At 45.3% G+C, this 19438-nt stretch overlaps 1 protein-coding gene and 1 long non-coding RNA gene across 2 annotated transcripts in view; one reads left to right on the forward strand and one right to left on the reverse strand.

The window, feature by feature from the left end:
• LOC120932214 overlaps positions 1–8952 on the reverse strand; it is a 37497-nt gene extending 28545 nt beyond the window's left edge. The window contains exon 1 of the long non-coding RNA XR_005747938.1: positions 8780–8952. This is a non-coding gene — a long non-coding RNA (uncharacterized LOC120932214). The remainder of the gene's footprint in view (positions 1–8779) is intronic.
• Positions 1–13950, forward strand: part of F12 (coagulation factor XII) — an 83364-nt gene extending 69414 nt beyond the window's left edge. The window contains exons 12-14 of the mRNA XM_040344449.1: positions 5091–5231; positions 5330–5478; positions 13692–13950. Coding sequence (XP_040200383.1) covers positions 5091–5231; positions 5330–5478; positions 13692–13847 — 446 coding nt within the window. The 3' untranslated portion in view covers positions 13848–13950. The remainder of the gene's footprint in view (positions 1–5090; positions 5232–5329; positions 5479–13691) is intronic.
• The last annotated feature ends 5488 nt before the right edge of the window (positions 13951–19438 follow it).

Here is a 19438-nt window from a genome sequence, read left to right on the forward strand (position 1 = left end):
GTCATCGGAGTCTTCAAAACGCTGCGCATCTTCAGCTAGCATGTACCCAACACTGTGTTGAAACAGTTCGGGGGACTCCTCAGGAGGACACGGTGGGACTAGGGAAGGATTGTGTGATCCCATTGTGCAGAGGGTAGAGGACGCCTTGGCAGCTGCTTTGCCAGACAAACTATAATCAGTCTGTGTGAGAGAGGATGAGGAGGATGAGGACGGCTTGGTCATCCACTCAACTAATTTCTCAGCATGTTGAGGCTCAACACGGCCAGCTCCCGAAAAGAAGGACGAGCGGCCACGGCCACGTGCTGAAGAGGATGCACCACATCCATCACCAGCGTTACCTCTAGATGCAGAGCCTGCTTGCCCTCGTGACTCTCTGCCTCTCTTTGTCCTTCCAGCCATAGTTATGCGTTCAGGTGTTATGTAACAAAATAGTCGCTGTCACACCAACTGCGTTCAGATGGTATTAAACAGCAACCACACAGTAAGAGCGACTTGGTTCAAGTGTTATGTAACAAAATAGTCGCTGTCACACCAACTGCGTTCAGATGGTATTAAACAGCAACCACACAGTAAGAGCGACTTGGTTCAAGTGTAAAGTAACAAAATAGTCGCTGTCACACCAACTGCTTTCAGATGGTATTAAACAGCAACCACACAGTAAGAGCGACTTGGCTCAAGTGTAAAGTAACAAAATAGTCGCTGTCACACCAACTGCGTTCAGATGGTATTAAACAGCAACCACACAGTAAGAGCGACTTGGCTCAAGTGTAAAGTAACAAAATAGTCGCAGTCACACCAACTGCGTTCAGATGGTATTAAACAGCAACCACACAGTAAGAGCGACTTGGCTCAAGTGTAAAGTAACAAAATAGTCGCTGTCACACCAACTGCGTTCAGATGGTATTAAACAGCAACCACACAGTAAGAGCGACTTGGCTCAAGTGTAAAGTAACAAAATAGTCGCTGTCACACCGACTGCGTTCAGATGGTATTAAACAGCAACCACACAGTAAGAGCGACTTGGCTCAAGTGTAAAGTAACAAAATAGTCGCTGTCACACCGACTGCGTTCAGATGGTATTAAACAGCAACCACACAGTAAGAGCGACTTGGCTCAAGTGTAAAGTAACAAAATAGTCGCTGTCACACCAACTGCGTTCAGATGGTATTAAACAGCAACCACACAGTAAGAGCGACTTGGCTCAAGTGTAAAGTAACAAAATAGTCGCTGTCACACCAACTGCGTTCAGATGGTATTAAACAGCAACCACACAGTAAGAGCGACTTGGCTCAAGTGTAAAGTAACAAAATAGCCGCAGTGACACCAACTGCCTTTAGTTGCTATTAAACAGCACGCACGCAGTAATAGCGACTGCGGTCAAATGCGATTTAACAGCACGCACGCAGTGACACCAACTGCCTTTAGTTGCTATTAAACAGCACGCACGCAGTAATAGCGACTGTGGTCAAATGCGATTTAACAGCACGCACGCAGTGACACCAACTGCCTTTAGTTGCTATTAAACAGCACGCACGCAGTAATAGCGACTGCGGTCAAATGCGATTTAACAGCACGCACGCAGTGACACCAACTGCCTTTAGTTGCTATTAAACAGCACGCACGCAGTAATAGCGACTGCGGTCAAATGCGATTTAACAGCACGCACGCAGTGACACCAACTGCCTTTAGTTGCTCTTAAACAGCACGCACGCAGTAATAGCGACTGCGGTCAAATGCGATTTAACAGCACGCACGCAGTGACACCAACTGCCTTTAGTTGCTATTAAACAGCACGCACGCAGTAATAGCGACTGCGGTCAAATGCGATTTAACAGCACGCACGCAGTGACACCAACTGCCTTTAGTTGCTATTAAACAGCACGCACGCAGTAATAGCGACTGCGGTCAAATGCGATTTAACAGCACGCACGCAGTGACACCAACTGCCTTTAGTTGCTATTAAACAGCACACACGCAGTAATAGCGACTGCGGTCAAATGCGATTTAACAGCATGCACGCAGTGACACCAACTGCCTTTAGTTGCTATTAAACAGCACGCACGCAGTAATAGCGACTGCGGTCAAATGCGATTTAACAGCACGCACGCAGTGACACCAACTGCCTTTAGTTGCTCTTAAACAGCACGCACGCAGTAATAGCGACTGCGGTCAAATGCGATTTAACAGCACGCACGCAGTGACACCAACTGCCTTTAGTTGCTATTAAACAGCACGCACGCAGTAATAGCGACTGCGGTCAAATGCGATTTAACAGCACGCACGCAGTGACACCAACTGCCTTTAGTTGCTATTAAACAGCACGCACGCAGTAATAGCGACTGCGGTCAAATGCGATTTAACAGCACGCACGCAGTGACACCAACTGCCTTTAGTTGCTATTAAACAGCACGCACGCAGTAATAGCGACTGCGTTTCTGTGCAATTCAATAGCCCAGTTGCATTAACAGCGACTGCGCTTCTGTGCAAATAAATTGCACACGTGCAGTAACAGGTAATGCGTCTGTGTGTGCAATTAACTAGCACACGTTAAATAACACAGAATAATTATATTTAAAGTAAATCCCTAATGCAGGCAATACAACACGTTAGAGCGCTGCATGTAGAACAATCTCCTGCCTGATAGATAAACTAGCTGAGCTGTACAGTTTATAAATATATTGACAACGCCTAAGGATGTGAATATATTCTCTACAAACTGTACTTTTAACTATACTGACTACACTTCCTACTCTATCTATCTATCTATCTATCTATCTATCTATCTATCTATCTATCTATCTATCTATCTATCTATCTATCTATCTAGTTAAGACACTGTGTCTCTATCTCTCTATCTCTCTCTGTCTGACTGACTGATCTTCTCTAGAACCGCCAACACACTACACTAGGCAGCCGTGCAGGCTGCCTTTTATAGTGGGGGGCGTGTACTAATCCCCCTGAGCCATAATTGGCCAAAGCCACCCTGGCTTTGGCCAATTATGGCTCTTCGTTTTTTGAGCGCTGTGATTGGGCAAGCATGCGGGACATACAGCATGCTTGGCCAATCATCAGCGCTCAACGCCCCAGTGAATTATGGGACGTTTAGTGTCATTCGAATTTGGCGCGAACGACCCGTTTTGTTCGATTTTCGACGAACGATCGAACGACCGATGTTCGATTCGAACATACGTTCGAATCGAACGCGGAGCTCATCCCTATTTTTGATAAACAAATTCCAATAAGCCTATATTGATTGGTTTGCGCAAAAGTTATAGGGTCTACAAACTATGGGATAGATTTATGGACTTTTTTATTTTTTTATTTAATTCATTATTTTTTACTAGTAATGGTGGAGGTCAGCAATTTTTAGTGGGAGTGCGACATTTCAGTGGACAAATCTGACACTAAGTGACAATTTTTGGGGACCAGTGAGACCAATACAGTGATCAATGCTAAAAAAAATTGCACTGTCCATGTATAAATGACACTGGTAGGGAAGGGATTTACATCAGGGCTGATAAAAGGGTAAACTGTGTTCCCTGGGAGTGCTTTCTTACTTTGTGGGAGATGGCTTAACTGAGGAAAGACGGAGATCTGTGGGCCAGATCCACAAAAGGGATACGCAGGCGTATCTGCTGATACGCCGTCGTATCCCTGTTTCTATCTGTGCGGCTGATTCATAGAATCAGTTACGCATAGATATCCCTAAGATCCGACATGTGTAATTGTTTTACACTGTCGGATCTTAGGATGCAGTACCGCGGCCGCCGCTGGGGGGAGTTCGCGTCGTAAACCAGCGTCTGGTATGCAAATTAGGAGTTACGGCGATCCACGATGGTTTTTCGCGTTCGCTACGTCGCCGCTAGTATAGTTTCCCGTCGCAAATTTACACTTTTTTTTTGCTGCCCTAACTTTAGTCAGCAAGTGTATTGCTGTCTAAAGTATGGCCGTCGTTCCCGCATCGAAATGTAAAAATCAACGTCGTTTGCATAAGCCAACCGGGAATACGGAATTACACTACGCGCGTCGCCGTTCGAAAAAATGACGTCACGGCGCACAAAGCACAGCGGGAGTTCGGAAACGGAGCATGCGCAGTATGTCTGGCGCGGGAGCGCGCCTAATTTAAATTGGACTCGCCCATTTGAATTGGCCCACCCTGCGCCGGCCGGATTTAGGATACACTGCTGCAAATTTCCAGGTAAGTGCTTTGTGGATCGGGCACTAACTTGGAAAAATTGCGGCGGTGTAACTTAAATCCGAAAAGTTAAGTTGCGCCCGGGCTTCGTGGATCTGGCCCTGTGTTCCTACTTAGCAGAAACACAAAAGCTCTGTCTTTCGATCGCCGGTCCCACTAATTGGCAATTCAACCTTACCAACTATGTAACTATGAGATTAAAATAGAATAAATAGAAGCAGTAAATGGCAATCTCTATCTTAGGAAAAGATCCACATCCCATCTATAGTTTAACCCAGTAGGATCCTAGTCCCCAAGGTGAAAATCCACTATACCTCCGGTTCAAGGAGTTTTTGCGGTGGACCTACACGGGAAGTTCTTTTAACCCTTTCTATAGTACTAAAGACTAATGAGCTCATGTTGCCAGCATACATATGTTTGAAGTGTTTAGCTACATTAGAAATGTTTTTATCATTAGTATAGGCAGCCCCATTGTAATGTTTCCTAGTATGTAGGCACCTAGATGTACAGCCCACAAAGTGCACTCAATCACGTAAACCACATTCTTTATGGTTTAAGTTGACCATGTTGCTTCTTCACAGATACCGTACATAGGGTGAATGTTGTCACCCTATGATGGGGAATATGTTGCTGTCATTCCCAGTAGGGGAAAATAAAGAAAAACAATGTTTGAAACAAAAAAAGAAAACAAATGAAGCCACTATAAAAGACTGGCAAGCAATAATATATTACTTTTTTTTTGTTCTTGCTATAAGATTTTGAATACATGCAAGCAGCCATCTGTCATTAATGGTCATGTATTCTTATATTTAGCACTTGAGCCAATATTAGGATGAAATACCCCCCCCCCTCCCCCACACTACTTTGTGTTAACTACTATGTTTTCCCCCCTCAGCACTGGTGAGACTGCAAGATGTGAATGGAGTGTGTGCCCAGTTTTCCCAGTTTATACAGCCTGTATGTTTACCAAAGAACACCATGACAGCTGCATCTTCACAACATTGTGAAGTGGTTGGTTGGGGTCATCAGTACTCTGGTAAGTAAATAACTCAAATATGCTGTCATTAAAGATAATAAAGATATTAGGAGGAGTCCACATTTCTTTAGCATTTTACTATTATTTTGTATTTATAGGGGCCGATCATTATGCCTTATATCTGCAGGAAGCACATGTGCCGATTCTTTCCAATACACAATGCCAATCTCCCCTTGCCCATGGTAGTAAAATAATGGCTGGTATGATGTGTGCTGGCTTCATGGAAGGAGGTGTTGATGCATGCCAAGTAAGTTAAAAATAATGTATAGTCTTTTGCTTTCAGATATACAGTACATGTAGCACAGTATGTATGTTTATAACGAATATATGTGCAGCGGCGCTAAATAAGAATGGTCATATTGAATAAGATCGTATATAGTACAGTGAAAAATGAATAAACATTGACATTTAACAATCTTAATAACACACGTGCAAACACATAGATTAATAAACTAAATATAAACTAAATATCCACAATGTGATGGAAGGCAAATAGATAAAGTCCACAGGTGGAAACCGAAATGTAATGTTAATCCAGGTAAGTGAATGACCACCTTAGGACATCAGTGGAAGGACAAGTGTGAAGAGAGGATAATAGGAGAAGCCACCACCAACATAAGGAAGGCTTACCAGACCTATTGGACTCAACCAGGCATATGCCCAATGAGTCGTCAAGACTTGTGGTGACAGCACACCGGTAGACGGGGACATCCACATCTGCAAATGTTGGCACAAGCGGATGGTGATCATGCTGTCCCTCAGATGAATCCCAGCAAAGAAGGAAAACTCAGAGGGAGGTTGGTCGAATCCTTCCCATATGCTCACAAGATGCAACAGTTAGTAGAGAGTGAAGTCAGCAAACCAAGGCAGCAGTCCACAGGGTATACCAGGGAGAGGCGTATGAAACTGGCAGCAACCACGATCAGCATTGATCCAAAGGAGTAGTCCAAGAAGCGTACTCAGGAACAAGCAGAAGTCAGTAACCAGAAATACAATGGGCCAGATCCAGAGAGAGAGTACGCTGTTGTATCTACTGATACGCCGGCGTACTTTCAAATTACCCGCGTCGTATCTTTAGTTTGAATCCTACGACGGCATCTGGGTTTGATCCGACAGGCGTACGGCTTCGCACGCCTTCGGATCGTAGATGCAATACTTCGGCGTCCGCTGGGTGGAGTTTGCGTCGTTTTCCGCGTCGGGTATGCAAATGAGCTTTTTCCGACGATCCACGAACATACGCGCGGCCGTCGCATTCTCTTACGTCGTCTCTAATCGGCTTTTTCCGGCGTATAGTTAAAGCTGTTAATTTGCGCCGTATAGATAGACTTGCCATGTTAAAGTATGGCCGTCGTTCCCGCGTCGAAATTTGATTTTTTTTTTTTGCGTAAGTCGTCCGTGAATAGGGATGGACGTAAGTCACGTCTAAGTTCAAAAAATTGCAAAGCACCACGGGAAATTTTGAAACGGAGCATGCGCAGTTCAATCGGCGCGGGGACGCACTTCATTTAAATGAATCACGGCCCCTAATCGGCGATTTGAATTCCGCCGCCAGAAATACAATACGCCCAGGGGTCAAGTCCTGGGGAAAAAAGTGTGGGAACTCCCACCCAAGATCCACTACCCCACCAAAAAAAAAAAAAAATATACGCTCATATGCATAATTTGCGCAAAATTTATCGCGGGATTTAGAAAGAAGCAAGTTCTTTCTAAATCCTGCGATAACTCGTGGCAGACCTCCGCAATGTCTCCTGGGAACAATGACAAAAGCTCCCAGGAGACATTGCGGCATCGAGGAAGTGACGGAATACATATACAGGAAGCGGCCAGTAACATAAAGGATTACTAAGGTTCGCCTGCCCCTGACAGTGATTCGAGCTGGGCATCTCTGCTTAGTGAAGGATTGGCTCGGGCGGCACGGCTGCTCAAGTCCTGCAAAGGGAACTGCGTTCCTGCTGTGAAAAAAGTGCAGGAACTCCGTTCCCACGCGTTCCCGCAGGACTTGCGCCCTGAATACGCCGCCGTAACTTACGGCGCAAAATCTTCCTGGATTCGATTTAAAGCCAAGTAAGATACGACGGCGTAGCGTATCTCTGATACGCTGCGCCGATCCATTTCTATGTGGATCTGGCCCAATATGTTTAACACCCACAACCAGGAAACAGGACCTATACTATACAGGCATACCCCGCTTTAAGTACACTCACTTTACATACACTCGCGAGTAAGGACATACCCGCGAGTGTATGTAAAGTGCCTTACAAGTACTGTACAGACATTTTGGAGCCACAGTAGAAGGAGCTAATGCTCCAAGAGCATAGCCCACCCTGTTCCAGTGTGCCCCTGACACCCCCAATACAGACCCCGAGACCTCAACTACAGCCCCTGACCCCCTACTACACCCTAGAAGTGAAAAAATATATTGTTTCACTTTAAGTACATTTTCGTTTTACATACATGCTCTGGTCCCATTGTGTACTTAAAAGTGGGGTATGCCTGTATGTATGTTTATACACTTCAACGCCAGTCACTGCATTAGTATGAGCAGTGGAATCCCGCTCCAAAATGCAAGAAGGCAGGCTTCTTTTTTTTGCAGGGGAGACATAATCCGAGGGAATTCAAAAAAGTTTGCGTGCCCGCATAATGTGGTGAGCCCCACATTAACTAAGCAGATAGTCCTGTTTTAGGTCTATCTGCACCACTCACAACAATTTCTGTTTCAGAGTGGAATAGAAACTGGCACAGGGCCTGCTCCTAATTAACAAAGGGAATGCAGCAGTTGTCAGTATAGAAAACTGCCAAAGTTCCCCACTAGGTCAGACCTGGCATACAGGATGTGAGCTGTCAGCATCAACTCGCATTACTCTCTCTGCTTGTACGAGCAGAGCCTAATGCCGCGTACACACCATCACTTTATGTGATGAAAAAAAATGACGTTTTTAAAAACGTCACTTTAATTGACCGTGTGTGGGGGAAAACGTCGTTTTATGTCTTCTAAAAAACGACCAAAAAAAATTGAAGCATGCTTCCATTTTATGTGTCGTTTTTCAAAACGTCAACTTTTACTTCACAGAAATTGACCGTGTGTAGCAAAAACGTCGTTTAAAACGACGTTTTTTCATCCGCGCATGCCCAGAAGCTACTTATGAAGCGAGCTTCAATGGAAAAACGTGGTGGAACGTAACCTCGCTTTGCTAGAACATTGTGAGAAAACGATGGTGTGTATGCAACTTCGTCTTTGAAAATTGAAGTTTCAAAAACGTCGTTTTTTACTTCACAGAAAATGTCGTTTTTTTTCATCACATAAAGTGATGGTGTGTATGCGGCATAAGACTGAGCAGGCCTCCTCAGCTATACAGGCTCCCTCAGCTATACTGTTCTGTGTCTGTCATAGACACAGCATAGAACAGAGAACTGATTTCTTCTAATTAACAGAGGGGCTTGAGCCACTTTTAATAATAAGGAGCAGCATCTGCTCCATTTCCAAAGTTCAGCATTATGCTTGCACCACTCTTAGTTCATTTATGTCCTTTTGCATAAAATATTCTTACCTGCCTTCTTGCAAACAGTGTATGTTCTGGGCATGGCTTGGTGCTAAAGTTGCTGAACCTGGAAGAAGACTGCATGAAAATGTCAGTGCCAGTGAGGGAGAGCTCGTAGATGTTGCATCACTGAAGGGGAGAAGAATATAGGTAGACTTCAGTTACATATACAGTATAATACAATAATATATAGGGTCTTGACACAAATATGGAAACACCAGGTAAAAAAATGAAATCATTACCCAATGTGGTGTTGGACCGCCTTTGGCATACAAGATGGCCTGAATTCACCTGGGAATTGACAAAAATTGTTCCGGGTAACAATCCTTCGCAATGCCCTTTTGTCTTTTCCGATCAATTGACCATGTTGACTGTGCTTTTGCTTATTAGAAGGCGTTTTCCTGGAAACTGTATATGCTGTCATAACCTTTTGATACTATACCTCACGACACCGCAAATAAATTGGCAACTTCAGTTACAGATGCACCAGCTAAGAGGGTACCAACAATTTGTCCTCTTTGAAGCTCAATAAGCTCTGTGGGCCAGATCCACAACGAGCGGGCTTAACTTAAATCTTCCTATTTAAGTTACACCGCCGCAAAATCTCTACCTAAGTGCCCGATCCACAAAGCACTTACCTAGAAATTTTCAGCGGTGTAACTTAAATTCGTCCGGCGCAAGGCGGGCCCAATCTAATGGGGCGAGTCCCATTTAAATTAGGCGCGCTCCCACGCCGGACATACTGCGCATGCTCCCGACGCGATTTTCCCGACGTGCATTGCGCGAAATTACGTTACGCCGAGTTTTGTGAATCGCGCCGGGTTAAAAAAGTTGCGTCGGGAAAAAAAAGAGATGCGGCGAAAAAAAAAAAATAAATAAATAAATTTGACAGCGTCGCGGGAAAGAAGGGTCTACTTTTACATGGTGTACTAACTTTACACTTTGTAAAAGTAGCCCTAATTTTGCGTTTGCAAACTAACAACTTACGGAGACTTCACGAAGGGAAACCGCTTTGTGGATCTCCGTAAGTGCTAATTTGCATACCCGACGCGGCATTTCGACGAGAAATGCCCCCAGCGGCGGCTGCGGTACTGCATCCTAAGATCCGACAGTGTAAGTCCCTTACACATGTCGGATCTTCTGCCTATCTATGAGAAACTGATTCTGTGGATCAGTTCCATAGATAGAAACAGGGATAAGACGGCATATCAGTAGATACGCCGGCGTATCCCTTTTGTGGATCTGGCCCTGTATTACTAGCAGCGCTCGCAGTGTATGACAAAAGGAGGCTACCCACCTGTTAGCTAGGTGTCTCATTACACAGTGGAAGCAAAAGAATGTGAGGAAACCCCCTTTCCCTCATGGAATAGTGGCGGTAGGAGTTTCAAGCCCCCTATTATTTGATTTCAATTGTGGGTTTTGTGATAGGTCAAAAAAGTTTGGCTAATTGGGAATGTTCTGGAAGTTCTTCAGGGTTCTCTAGGATTGGTAATTTAAGATAACCCTGACCCCCCAGAACATTCCAGAAATTCCCAAGACCCATATTTAAGCAGGGGGTGGAGTGGGATCTTTTGCCAGTTGCCAGAGGGATATTTAAAGAGTGCCCCCACTGATTTTGGCAGATTATGTTAAGTTTTAACCACTTGACCTCTGGAAGATTTACCCCCCTTCATGACCAGGCCATTTTTTGTGATACGGCACTGCATAACTTCAACTGACAATTGCAGGGTCGTGCCAGGCTGTAACCAAATTTCACCTCTTCGGTAGAAACCAAGAAAAAAGACAAACAATTTTTGGGGAAAAAATACGATTTTAATTTTCTGATATAAAACATATCCAATAAAAAAATTGAAAACAATTATAGAACTTCATCAATTTAGGCCGATAAATATTCTGCTACATATTTTTGGTAACAAAATATCCTAATAGACTTTTATTGATTGGTTTGCGCATAATTATAGTCTACAAACTATGGGATATTTTTTTTTTCATTTTTTTTTCTTTTACTAGTAATGGCAGCGATCAACGACATATTGAGATTTTGCGGCAAACAGTCAGACACTAACAGACACTTTTGACACTTTTTGGGGACCAGTGACACTAAATTAGTGATCAGAGCTAAAAATATGCACTGTTACTGTACTAATGAGACTGGCTGAGGAAGGGGGTTAAACATCAGGGGCGACCAAAGTGTTAACTGTGGGCCTAGCTTGTGTGTTTGTGTATTGTGGGAGGTGCTTTTACTAGAGGAAGGCATAGTTCCATGTCCTTGCTTTTCAGGAGCACAGGATCCATGCCTTCCCTACTGACAGAACGCCGATCTGCCATGTTTACACAGGCAGACCGCTGTTCTGGCTCTCTCATGCGTGTCCCAGACCTGGAATTGTTGGCTCAAATACTAGGTACGTGATCTGGTGCAGCAGTGCCACCTTGCTGCAGTATAAGTATGTTACACTGGTGGCAAGTGGTTAAAGTATTTATTGATTAAAAGAGTTAAGGCATAGCTCCCAACTGTCCCTGATTTTGAGGGACTGTCCCTGATTTGGAGCAATGTCCCTCTGTCCCTCTTTCCCCCTCATTTGTCCCTCATTTTGGTCTCATCTATATAGTTGTATACAAATGCACCTTGTATCTTTCAAAAAGTGTTTCCCAGTGCTAAACCTTTCATCCAAAATCTAAATTGCTGCATTTGTACATTTTGAAAGCCAATATAAAAGGAAAAATAGTGGTAAAAAAAAGCACTTGTGGATTTAATTAACCTTTTATTTTGGTTAATTCTCCTTTAAGGGGGTGTGGCAGGGGGCGTGTCCTATGCCTACATACGTTTGCCAGTAGGTGTTCCACATTCCCATCTCAAAATCTTGGGAGGTATGGTTATGGTGAATTGTCAATTGTTTACATTCGTAAAAAACAATAAACTAGGCGGCTGTTATTAATTCAGTTTGGTGTGTCTGGCGTTCTATGTATGTTTGGGCCGCCTACCGTCCCATATTACATCACTTCCGCTTTTAAAGTGTGTTGTGTGTTTATATATTAAATTATAAATGTTTTTCTTCATTATTAGAAGTAATTACATGACCTATTTTCTCAGCTGCATAAGTGGCTTAGAGAGATAGGGGTGTGATAATGGAGGTTGGGGGGGTTCAGCAGCAGCTTGAACTACACACAGCTGGCTTAAACAATGGCCAGGGAAGCATGTCGGCATGAGGCTGAGAAACAGGAGTACACAGATCTTTCGTGTGAAGAGCTGTGCAGGGGGTTTGTCAGCAGAAGTCTGACCACAGGCAGGTTGAGCTCCCAGGAAGGATGCAAAGAAGAAAATGGACCACACTGGAATGGATGTGCTTTCATGCTCTGGTGTGATGAGTTTGAAATAGGAAAGGAGGGGGACTGACAGGATCAGTGGATATTTCAGTCAAAGGAAGCAATACAAAGAGAACCGGACAATTTTTAATACAGACTCATATTAGATATATAAAATGTTGGAGTAATACACACTTTGATGTGTGCAAGGTTTTACACCAGCCTTTTTAAACAGGGTGCCTTGAGGCTTCATCAGGGCTGCCTTGGCAAAATTCCTAAAAATTGATAAAAAAATTGTATACAACTCAGCAGATCGATGAAGTCTGCCTTTTAGTTGCACAAAGCCATAGGTTTTCATTGTGCACCATTACGACTTTCTAGACCAAGGGTCCTCAAACTTTTTAAACAGGGGGCCAGTTCATGATCCCTCAGACTGTTGGGGGCCGGACTATAGTTTAAAAAAATATGAACAAATTCCTATGCACACATCTTATTTGTAGTGAAAAAAAAAAAAAACAGGAAAAAAACTACTTTAATATTTTTAAAATATAAAAAACAATTTTAATCAACATAAACTTATTAGTATTTCACAGACTCCCCATATCAGGTCATCCATCACAAAGCCCCTCATAAAAGATCCCCCATCACAGATCCCCCATCACAAATCTCCCCATCACAAAGCCCCCCAACACAAACTCCTCTCCATCACAAAGCCCTCTCGTAACAGTCACCCCCATCACAGAGCCCCCCATAACAGACTCCCCCATAACAGATCCCCCCCAATCACAGATCCCCCCCATTGATATTACACCTTCTATAATATCACAGCACCCCCCCCCCCCTCCCCACTGCTACCTTAATCACACAAGACGTGAAGCAGGGCAGGTCCGGACAAAGGCCAGGACTTTGCAAGTAAAAGGCAAGTGATTGATTGCTGGGACCGTCCCACTGCCTAGTAACCAATCACCCGCTTCTTAACTCAAAAGGACCCGCCTTTTTTCCGGACCTGTCATGTTTCTCGTCTTGTGTGATAAAGGTAGCAGAGGGGAGGGGGATTGCTGCAATGTTAAAGGGGCAGTCCGCGGGCCGGGTAAATCACACTGGCGGGCCGGATGCACACCGTATTTAGAGGACCCCTGTTCTAGACACTGGCATTCCAACAACCAATGACATGATCAGTTGATAAGGAGGATGTCTATTGCCTCCACAGCATCTTTGTTTGCCCCTCCTCCAGAACTGGGGTCACATTAGCTGACTGATGGGGAGAAATTGAGGGAGAAGAGAAACCTTGGAATACTACTCAGTACCAGTGTGCAAAAGTGTTTTTGCTTTGGAGAAAAAACATCACCTCTAACATCTGGTGTCCTACATGTGTGGATGTTGCTCTATATGTAAAACTACTAGAATATTTGTTTTTACATTTTAGAATGGGGTGCTATGAGACTGTCCATAATTTTAAAGGGTGCCTTAAAATTGTCTATCATTTTAAAGGGTGCCTTGACTGAAAAAATGTTGAGAAACACTGTTCTACACACTGTGTAAAGTGGAGTATAATATGCTGGAATAGAAAAAGTAATTCAGTTGCACAATTTCTTATTTCTGTATTGTTTCCCTGCAGGGAGACTCTGGAGGACCCCTTGTGTGTGAAGTGGACAGCAGAGTGCAGCTATTTGGTGTTGTCAGCTGGGGTTCTGGCTGTGCAGAGGAGAATAAGCCTGGTGTCTACACTGATGTCTCCAAATACACAGAATGGATCCTTACTAACACTGATTAGGTTTTTCTAGGACAGTGATACCATGTTGGCAATCGCTCATTGTGTGACTGCTTTTTAAAAATCAAAACTGTAAATAAACAGCTAAATGCACTAATTAAATACATACTTTTTTTTTTTAGAATTTTTTTTATTTATTATTTCAGTTCAACCGACGTAACTTGCCTACGCCGGCGTATCGTGGGCGCATATTTACGCTGGACGCATGTGGCGCTCCCATTGATTTTTGATTCAAATATGCAAATGAGGGAAATATGGCGATTCACGAACGTACTTGCGCCCGGCGCATAATATACGCGGTTTGCGCAAGTCGTATGTCCGGCGTAAAGTTATTCCCCATATATGAGGCACAACCCATGCAACGGTATGGACCAGGGAACATAAGCCGTCGTATTTTACGTAGTTTATCAGCAGACTAATACAGAGAAGAGGGGGAGGAGAAAACTCAGCAGCATGCAAACTACGGAGTGGCACAAGAGACAAACTTTAAGATGGACATTAAAGAAACAGTACATTATAATAAAACAATATCATGTAACATGACAGGGGGGTATTATTGAGAGAGCTGGGGGGGGGGCATTAGTGAGAGAGCTGGGGGTGTATAGTGAGAGAGCTGGGGGGGGCATTAGTGAGAGAGCTGGGGGGGCATTAGTGAGAGAGCTGGGGGGGCATTAGTGAGAGAGCTGGGGGGATTAGTGAGAGAGCTGGGTGGTGAGAGAGCTGGGGGGAAATTAGTGAGAGAGCTGGGGGCAGCATTAGTAAGAGAGCTGGGGGGCTTACTGAGAGAGCTGAGGGGGCATTAGTGAGAGAGCTGGGGGGATTAGTGAGAGATCTGGGGGGTATTAGTGAGAGAGCTGGGGGGACATTAGTAAGAGAACTGGGGGGTATTAGTCAGAGATCTGGGGGGTATTAGTCAGATCTGGGGGGTATTCGTGAGAGAACTGGGGGGACATTAGTGGGAGAACTGGGGGGACAATAGTGAGAGATCTGGGGGCAGCATTAGTAAGAGAGCTGGGGGCAGCATTAGTAAGAGAGCTGGGGACAGCATTAGTGAGAGAGCTGGGGGCAGCATTAGTGAGAGAGCTGGGGGCAGCATTAGTGAGAGAGCTGGGGGGTATTAGTGAGAGAGCTGGGGGGTATTAGTGAGAGAGCTTAGGGGGTATTGGTGAGAGAATTGAAAGGGGCATTGGTGAGAGAGCTGGGGGGGCATTGGTGAGAGGGAAGAGACCTGGGGGGCATTGGTGAGAGGGAAGAGACCTGGGGGGCATTTGTGAGAGGTGAGAAACCTGGGTGGCATTTGCAATCATGGCATACCCGTGTATGATCTGAATAAAATATGATACTTTATAAGGGTGTTTAGGGGCGGGGCAACTAGTGGCGAGTAACTCTTAAAGCCTGGCGAGTAGAATTCATATAGGTGTGAACCCAGCCTTAAGATCAATGGGCCAGATTCACAAAGCAGATGCGCCGACTTAAAGGGTCACTAAAGGATTTTTTTTTTTTTTTAGCTAAATAGCTTCCTTTACCTTACTGCAGTACTGGTTTCATGTCCTCATTGTTCGTTTTTGCTTTGAAGTAGCTGTAATTCTGCTGTGATCTCCACACTTCCTGGTTGCCTGTTTCCTTATAACCATGGTACTGGGAGATTTTCACAGTGGTCTAAGCTGTCATTACTGTGTGTCTAAAACTCCTCAGAACCAATCAGATTCATTTTAAAAACAAAACACTGCCCTGGATTTGTTTGTTTTTGTTCTGTGAGTCTTCCCGACTCACCTCTCACCCGGAACTTCATGTATGTACCTTTAAAACCAAAAGTGAAACTAGAGGCACATTATATGATAGATTAAATTCAATTTTTAATCATTTTTAAAAGGAATCAGTTAACTTTTATGTCTCTATACTCTGTAAACAGTCACTTCAGCAAAAAAAATGTTTTCCTTTAGTGACCCTTTAACTCGAGATGCGCGGCGTAATTGAAAAATGCGCCGCGTGTATCTTTGCGCCTGATCCTCAAAACGAGATACGCCTGAAATCCAGGTTTTTCCGTCCTGCCTAAAATAATTACACCACCGCTTCTTCGCACGCAAAATACGCTAGACACACCACTGTTTTGATAGGCAAAGATGCAAATGAGGGAGATAAGGCGATCCACAAAATTAAGTGTGTGCGGCGTAGATTACCCCCTGTGCGCTTCTGTTAGTTTCATGGTGTAAAATTACACTTTATAAAAGGTGCCCTAATTTTACACCAGCCGTGTAAAGGTCAGCTAAAGCAACACCATTAAGGAAGAGCTGAGCACACACACTTGCAGGACAACAATCTGTATGCCAACATGCCAGGGGCATCCATGCTCATAACTATACTAGTGACTTTAGTAACCGAGGGTACCCCCTCTTCTGAGGGAACAGCAGTCAGGAGACGCCTCGCAGAATGCATCTTTGCACAGTAAACACACAAATGAATCATGGCACAATGAGAATGCACGCATGCACACCCACTGTGGTCCCTAGCACAGACACATCACATGCACATCTAATTGGATTAGATCCAAGTACCCCCAATGGTACTTGGGAGCAGTAACGCTACGCCACGGCTCCAATTATGTCACTGTGCATTCATACCCCTTTCACACGGACCTGGGATCACTTCTCCCTGGTCCTGGGGATCCCTACTACACCAAAACTGAGGGTGACACCCCTTATTTAATCAGGAATGTCACCCCCACATTCACACATCATTCACACACATAAAACAAATCATAAGTACAGTATAATAAAAAAAAAACAAAAAAAAAAACAAAAGTACCCCAAAAGTTAACGGCGGCGGCGAGAGCTACGCCTGGGCCAGCCACGGGCACGGCCAACCAGGGGAGACTCCTGGGGGGGGGTGAGCAGGGGAAGGAGGAGCCTCCCCTGGTGACTGTCCTCTTGCTGGCCTGCCCTCCAAGGCCACTGCAATTCTGTTCAGACTGATTGTGAGGGCAGCCGTATTGGCCTGGACAGCCCGGGTATTGTCCTGGACAGCCTGGGTCAGGGCACTTACCTCCTGGGCCACGCCTGTTGTGGCGGTCTGCAGGTCACAAATGCATGTGATGACCGCCAAGGAGTTTGTGGCCACATCAGTGAGTGACTCATTAATTAAGCCCAGGCTGTCTTCCATCTGGGTCAGAGCCTGGTTGATCTGACCCAGATGGCGGGTCTGCCGGGCATTGTCCCTCTGCAGACTAGCCGGCAGACACTCGGCCCCCCCCTGGTCCTCTGGGTCGCCATCCTGCCTGCAGCTGAGTCTTGTGGCCTGGGAGGAGGGGAGAGAGAGACCCTTGTGGGGGAGGCCTGTTGGGGGAGGAGTGGGAGGGGCTACCCCTGATGGAGGCCTGACTGCTGCCAGCCTTAGGGGTAGCCTCAGGGGGAACCACATCCGAGGCCAAAAGGATTTCCCTGGCAATCTCCATATCTTCATCCTCAGCCTCCCCCCCTCATCCTCCCCCCCTCAACCTCCTCATGAGGGGAGGTGTGGCCACTCCCCTCCCCTGGGGACTCCTGCCATTCTTGGGACTCTTCTGCAGCCTGTTGTCCTGGGGATGGTGCAGCATGGCATGATGGCCCAGCAACCTCCTGGCCTGATGGCCCAGCAATCTCCTGGCCATCTGTGGAGGACACAAAACATTCACAGGTTGGAGGATCCACACACTTGGCACATCTTCCCTTCCCCCACCCACACATGCTAATCACCAGATAGAAAAACCCAAAAATTACCTGTCCTCACAGGAGAATCAGATTGAAAGCCAGGCAGGCCCACCACCTGCTGTGGGTGGAAACACCGGCCCACTGCCCATTCCTCCTCAGTCAGCCTGACGGAGCAGGGTGGGCCTCCTCCAGTGCCCGTGGCATGGACATGTATTTTGGCCATCTTGTCCCGGACCAGGCTCTTAAGATCGTTGATCTTCTTTTAAATCCCATCGGGGGTCCTCGTCTCCCCCCCCCCCCCGCCGCATTGATCTGATCTGTGATTTTTTGAATGATCTCCTTCCTCCTGGCCGGGGGGTGTTCCGGCTCTCAGGGCCATGCAAATAACGCCCATATTGGGTGATGGCCCGAGCAAGTATCTGCTTCTCTGCGACAGAAAAATTCAGCTTCCTGCGCTTCGGTGCCATAACACCCACCACTCAGCAACAACAAAAAACAAACACAACAAACAAACACAAATACTCACACAACAAACAAACACAAATACTCACAGAAGAAACACACACAAAAATCAAACCACACAAGCAGACAGCTAATACAAATTCAAAAACAAACACGGAAAAAACAAACAGAAAATACACTCAGAAAAAAAACAATCAGAAAAAACACACAGAAAATACACTCAGAAAAAAAACCAATCAGAAAAAACAAACAGAAAATACACTTAGAAAAAAAACACAGCTACTACACTCTACTACTCCTCCAAAACTTTTATCTAACACTAAACTCACCAACACACACCAACAGACGACAGAGCAGAAGCAACTTGCTCTAGGAAAGGGGAACACAGGGATGTACTTTTGCAAGGGAAGTGTGTTTGTCTGGGGCTATTTATACACAGGGCGATTCTCAAACTAAGTACGCTTGGCCTTTTACCTATCTCACTGATTGCGCCGAGCCGAGTTCTGCACATGCCCAGTGAGGTGCAGATTTGTGCGCGCATGCGCAGTACAGCCGGCCCTTCATTTGCATGGGGTCACGGCTCATTACAATGGAGCACGCCCACTTCCTTCCCACTTGCAATAACCCCGCCTTACGCCTCGGGATTTAAGTTACGCTTGCGCAATTTTGGGCGCAAATGCGCTGTGGATACGGCACTTACGACACAAAATTAAGGCCCCCGTAACTTAAATGACATACGTTTTGAGTAACTTAATTTGCGCCGCTGTTTGTGAATCTGGCCCACAATCTTTACAAACAGGTATTTTTCAGGACCTGTAGAACATGTAAAATGTAAAAATGCATCAGAACCACACACGCAGTCCGTTTTTGGTGCGGTTTTTGAGTCACGTGTCCTTTAAAAGCTGCAGTGGATCAGTGTGAAAGTAGCCTTAAAGCGTATCTCCACCCGAATTTCAACATAATCATAAGATTACTGCTGCTATTAAACATTGCACAAACGGATATTTTTGTTTCTCAAATATTTACAGTTCCATATATATTCGTCCTCCTTCCGGTCTGCACACTACGGGTTTTTCTCGGGTTTTTCTAGGGCATTGTATCATTTCCCGTCCCAGAGCAGTGTGCTCTGGGAGCCTTATCTCATACCTCCCTTGTGTTCAGCAAACATCGCGTGATTTCGGGACCAGGAAGACGCTGACGCCGCGGCTCCCCGTTGCGAGTGCGCATGCATGAGATCGATCGTCACCGCAACGAGGAAGTGCCTGCTTGTCGGCTTCTAATGCCCACAGCTAAAATGGCAACAGGACGAACAGGGCAATCAAAGTCTACATTGCAGGCAGAATGCCAGAGGAGCGGTTGTAGGACACCAGAAACGTGAGTCCAGATAAGCAGCGCTATTAACTATTTAAGTAGCCTTTAAAAAAAAAAACTTTTTTGCGTGGGAGA

Source organism: Rana temporaria, chromosome 3 (assembly GCF_905171775.1).
Source record: "Rana temporaria chromosome 3, aRanTem1.1, whole genome shotgun sequence".
Taxonomy (NCBI): domain Eukaryota; kingdom Metazoa; phylum Chordata; class Amphibia; order Anura; family Ranidae; genus Rana; species Rana temporaria.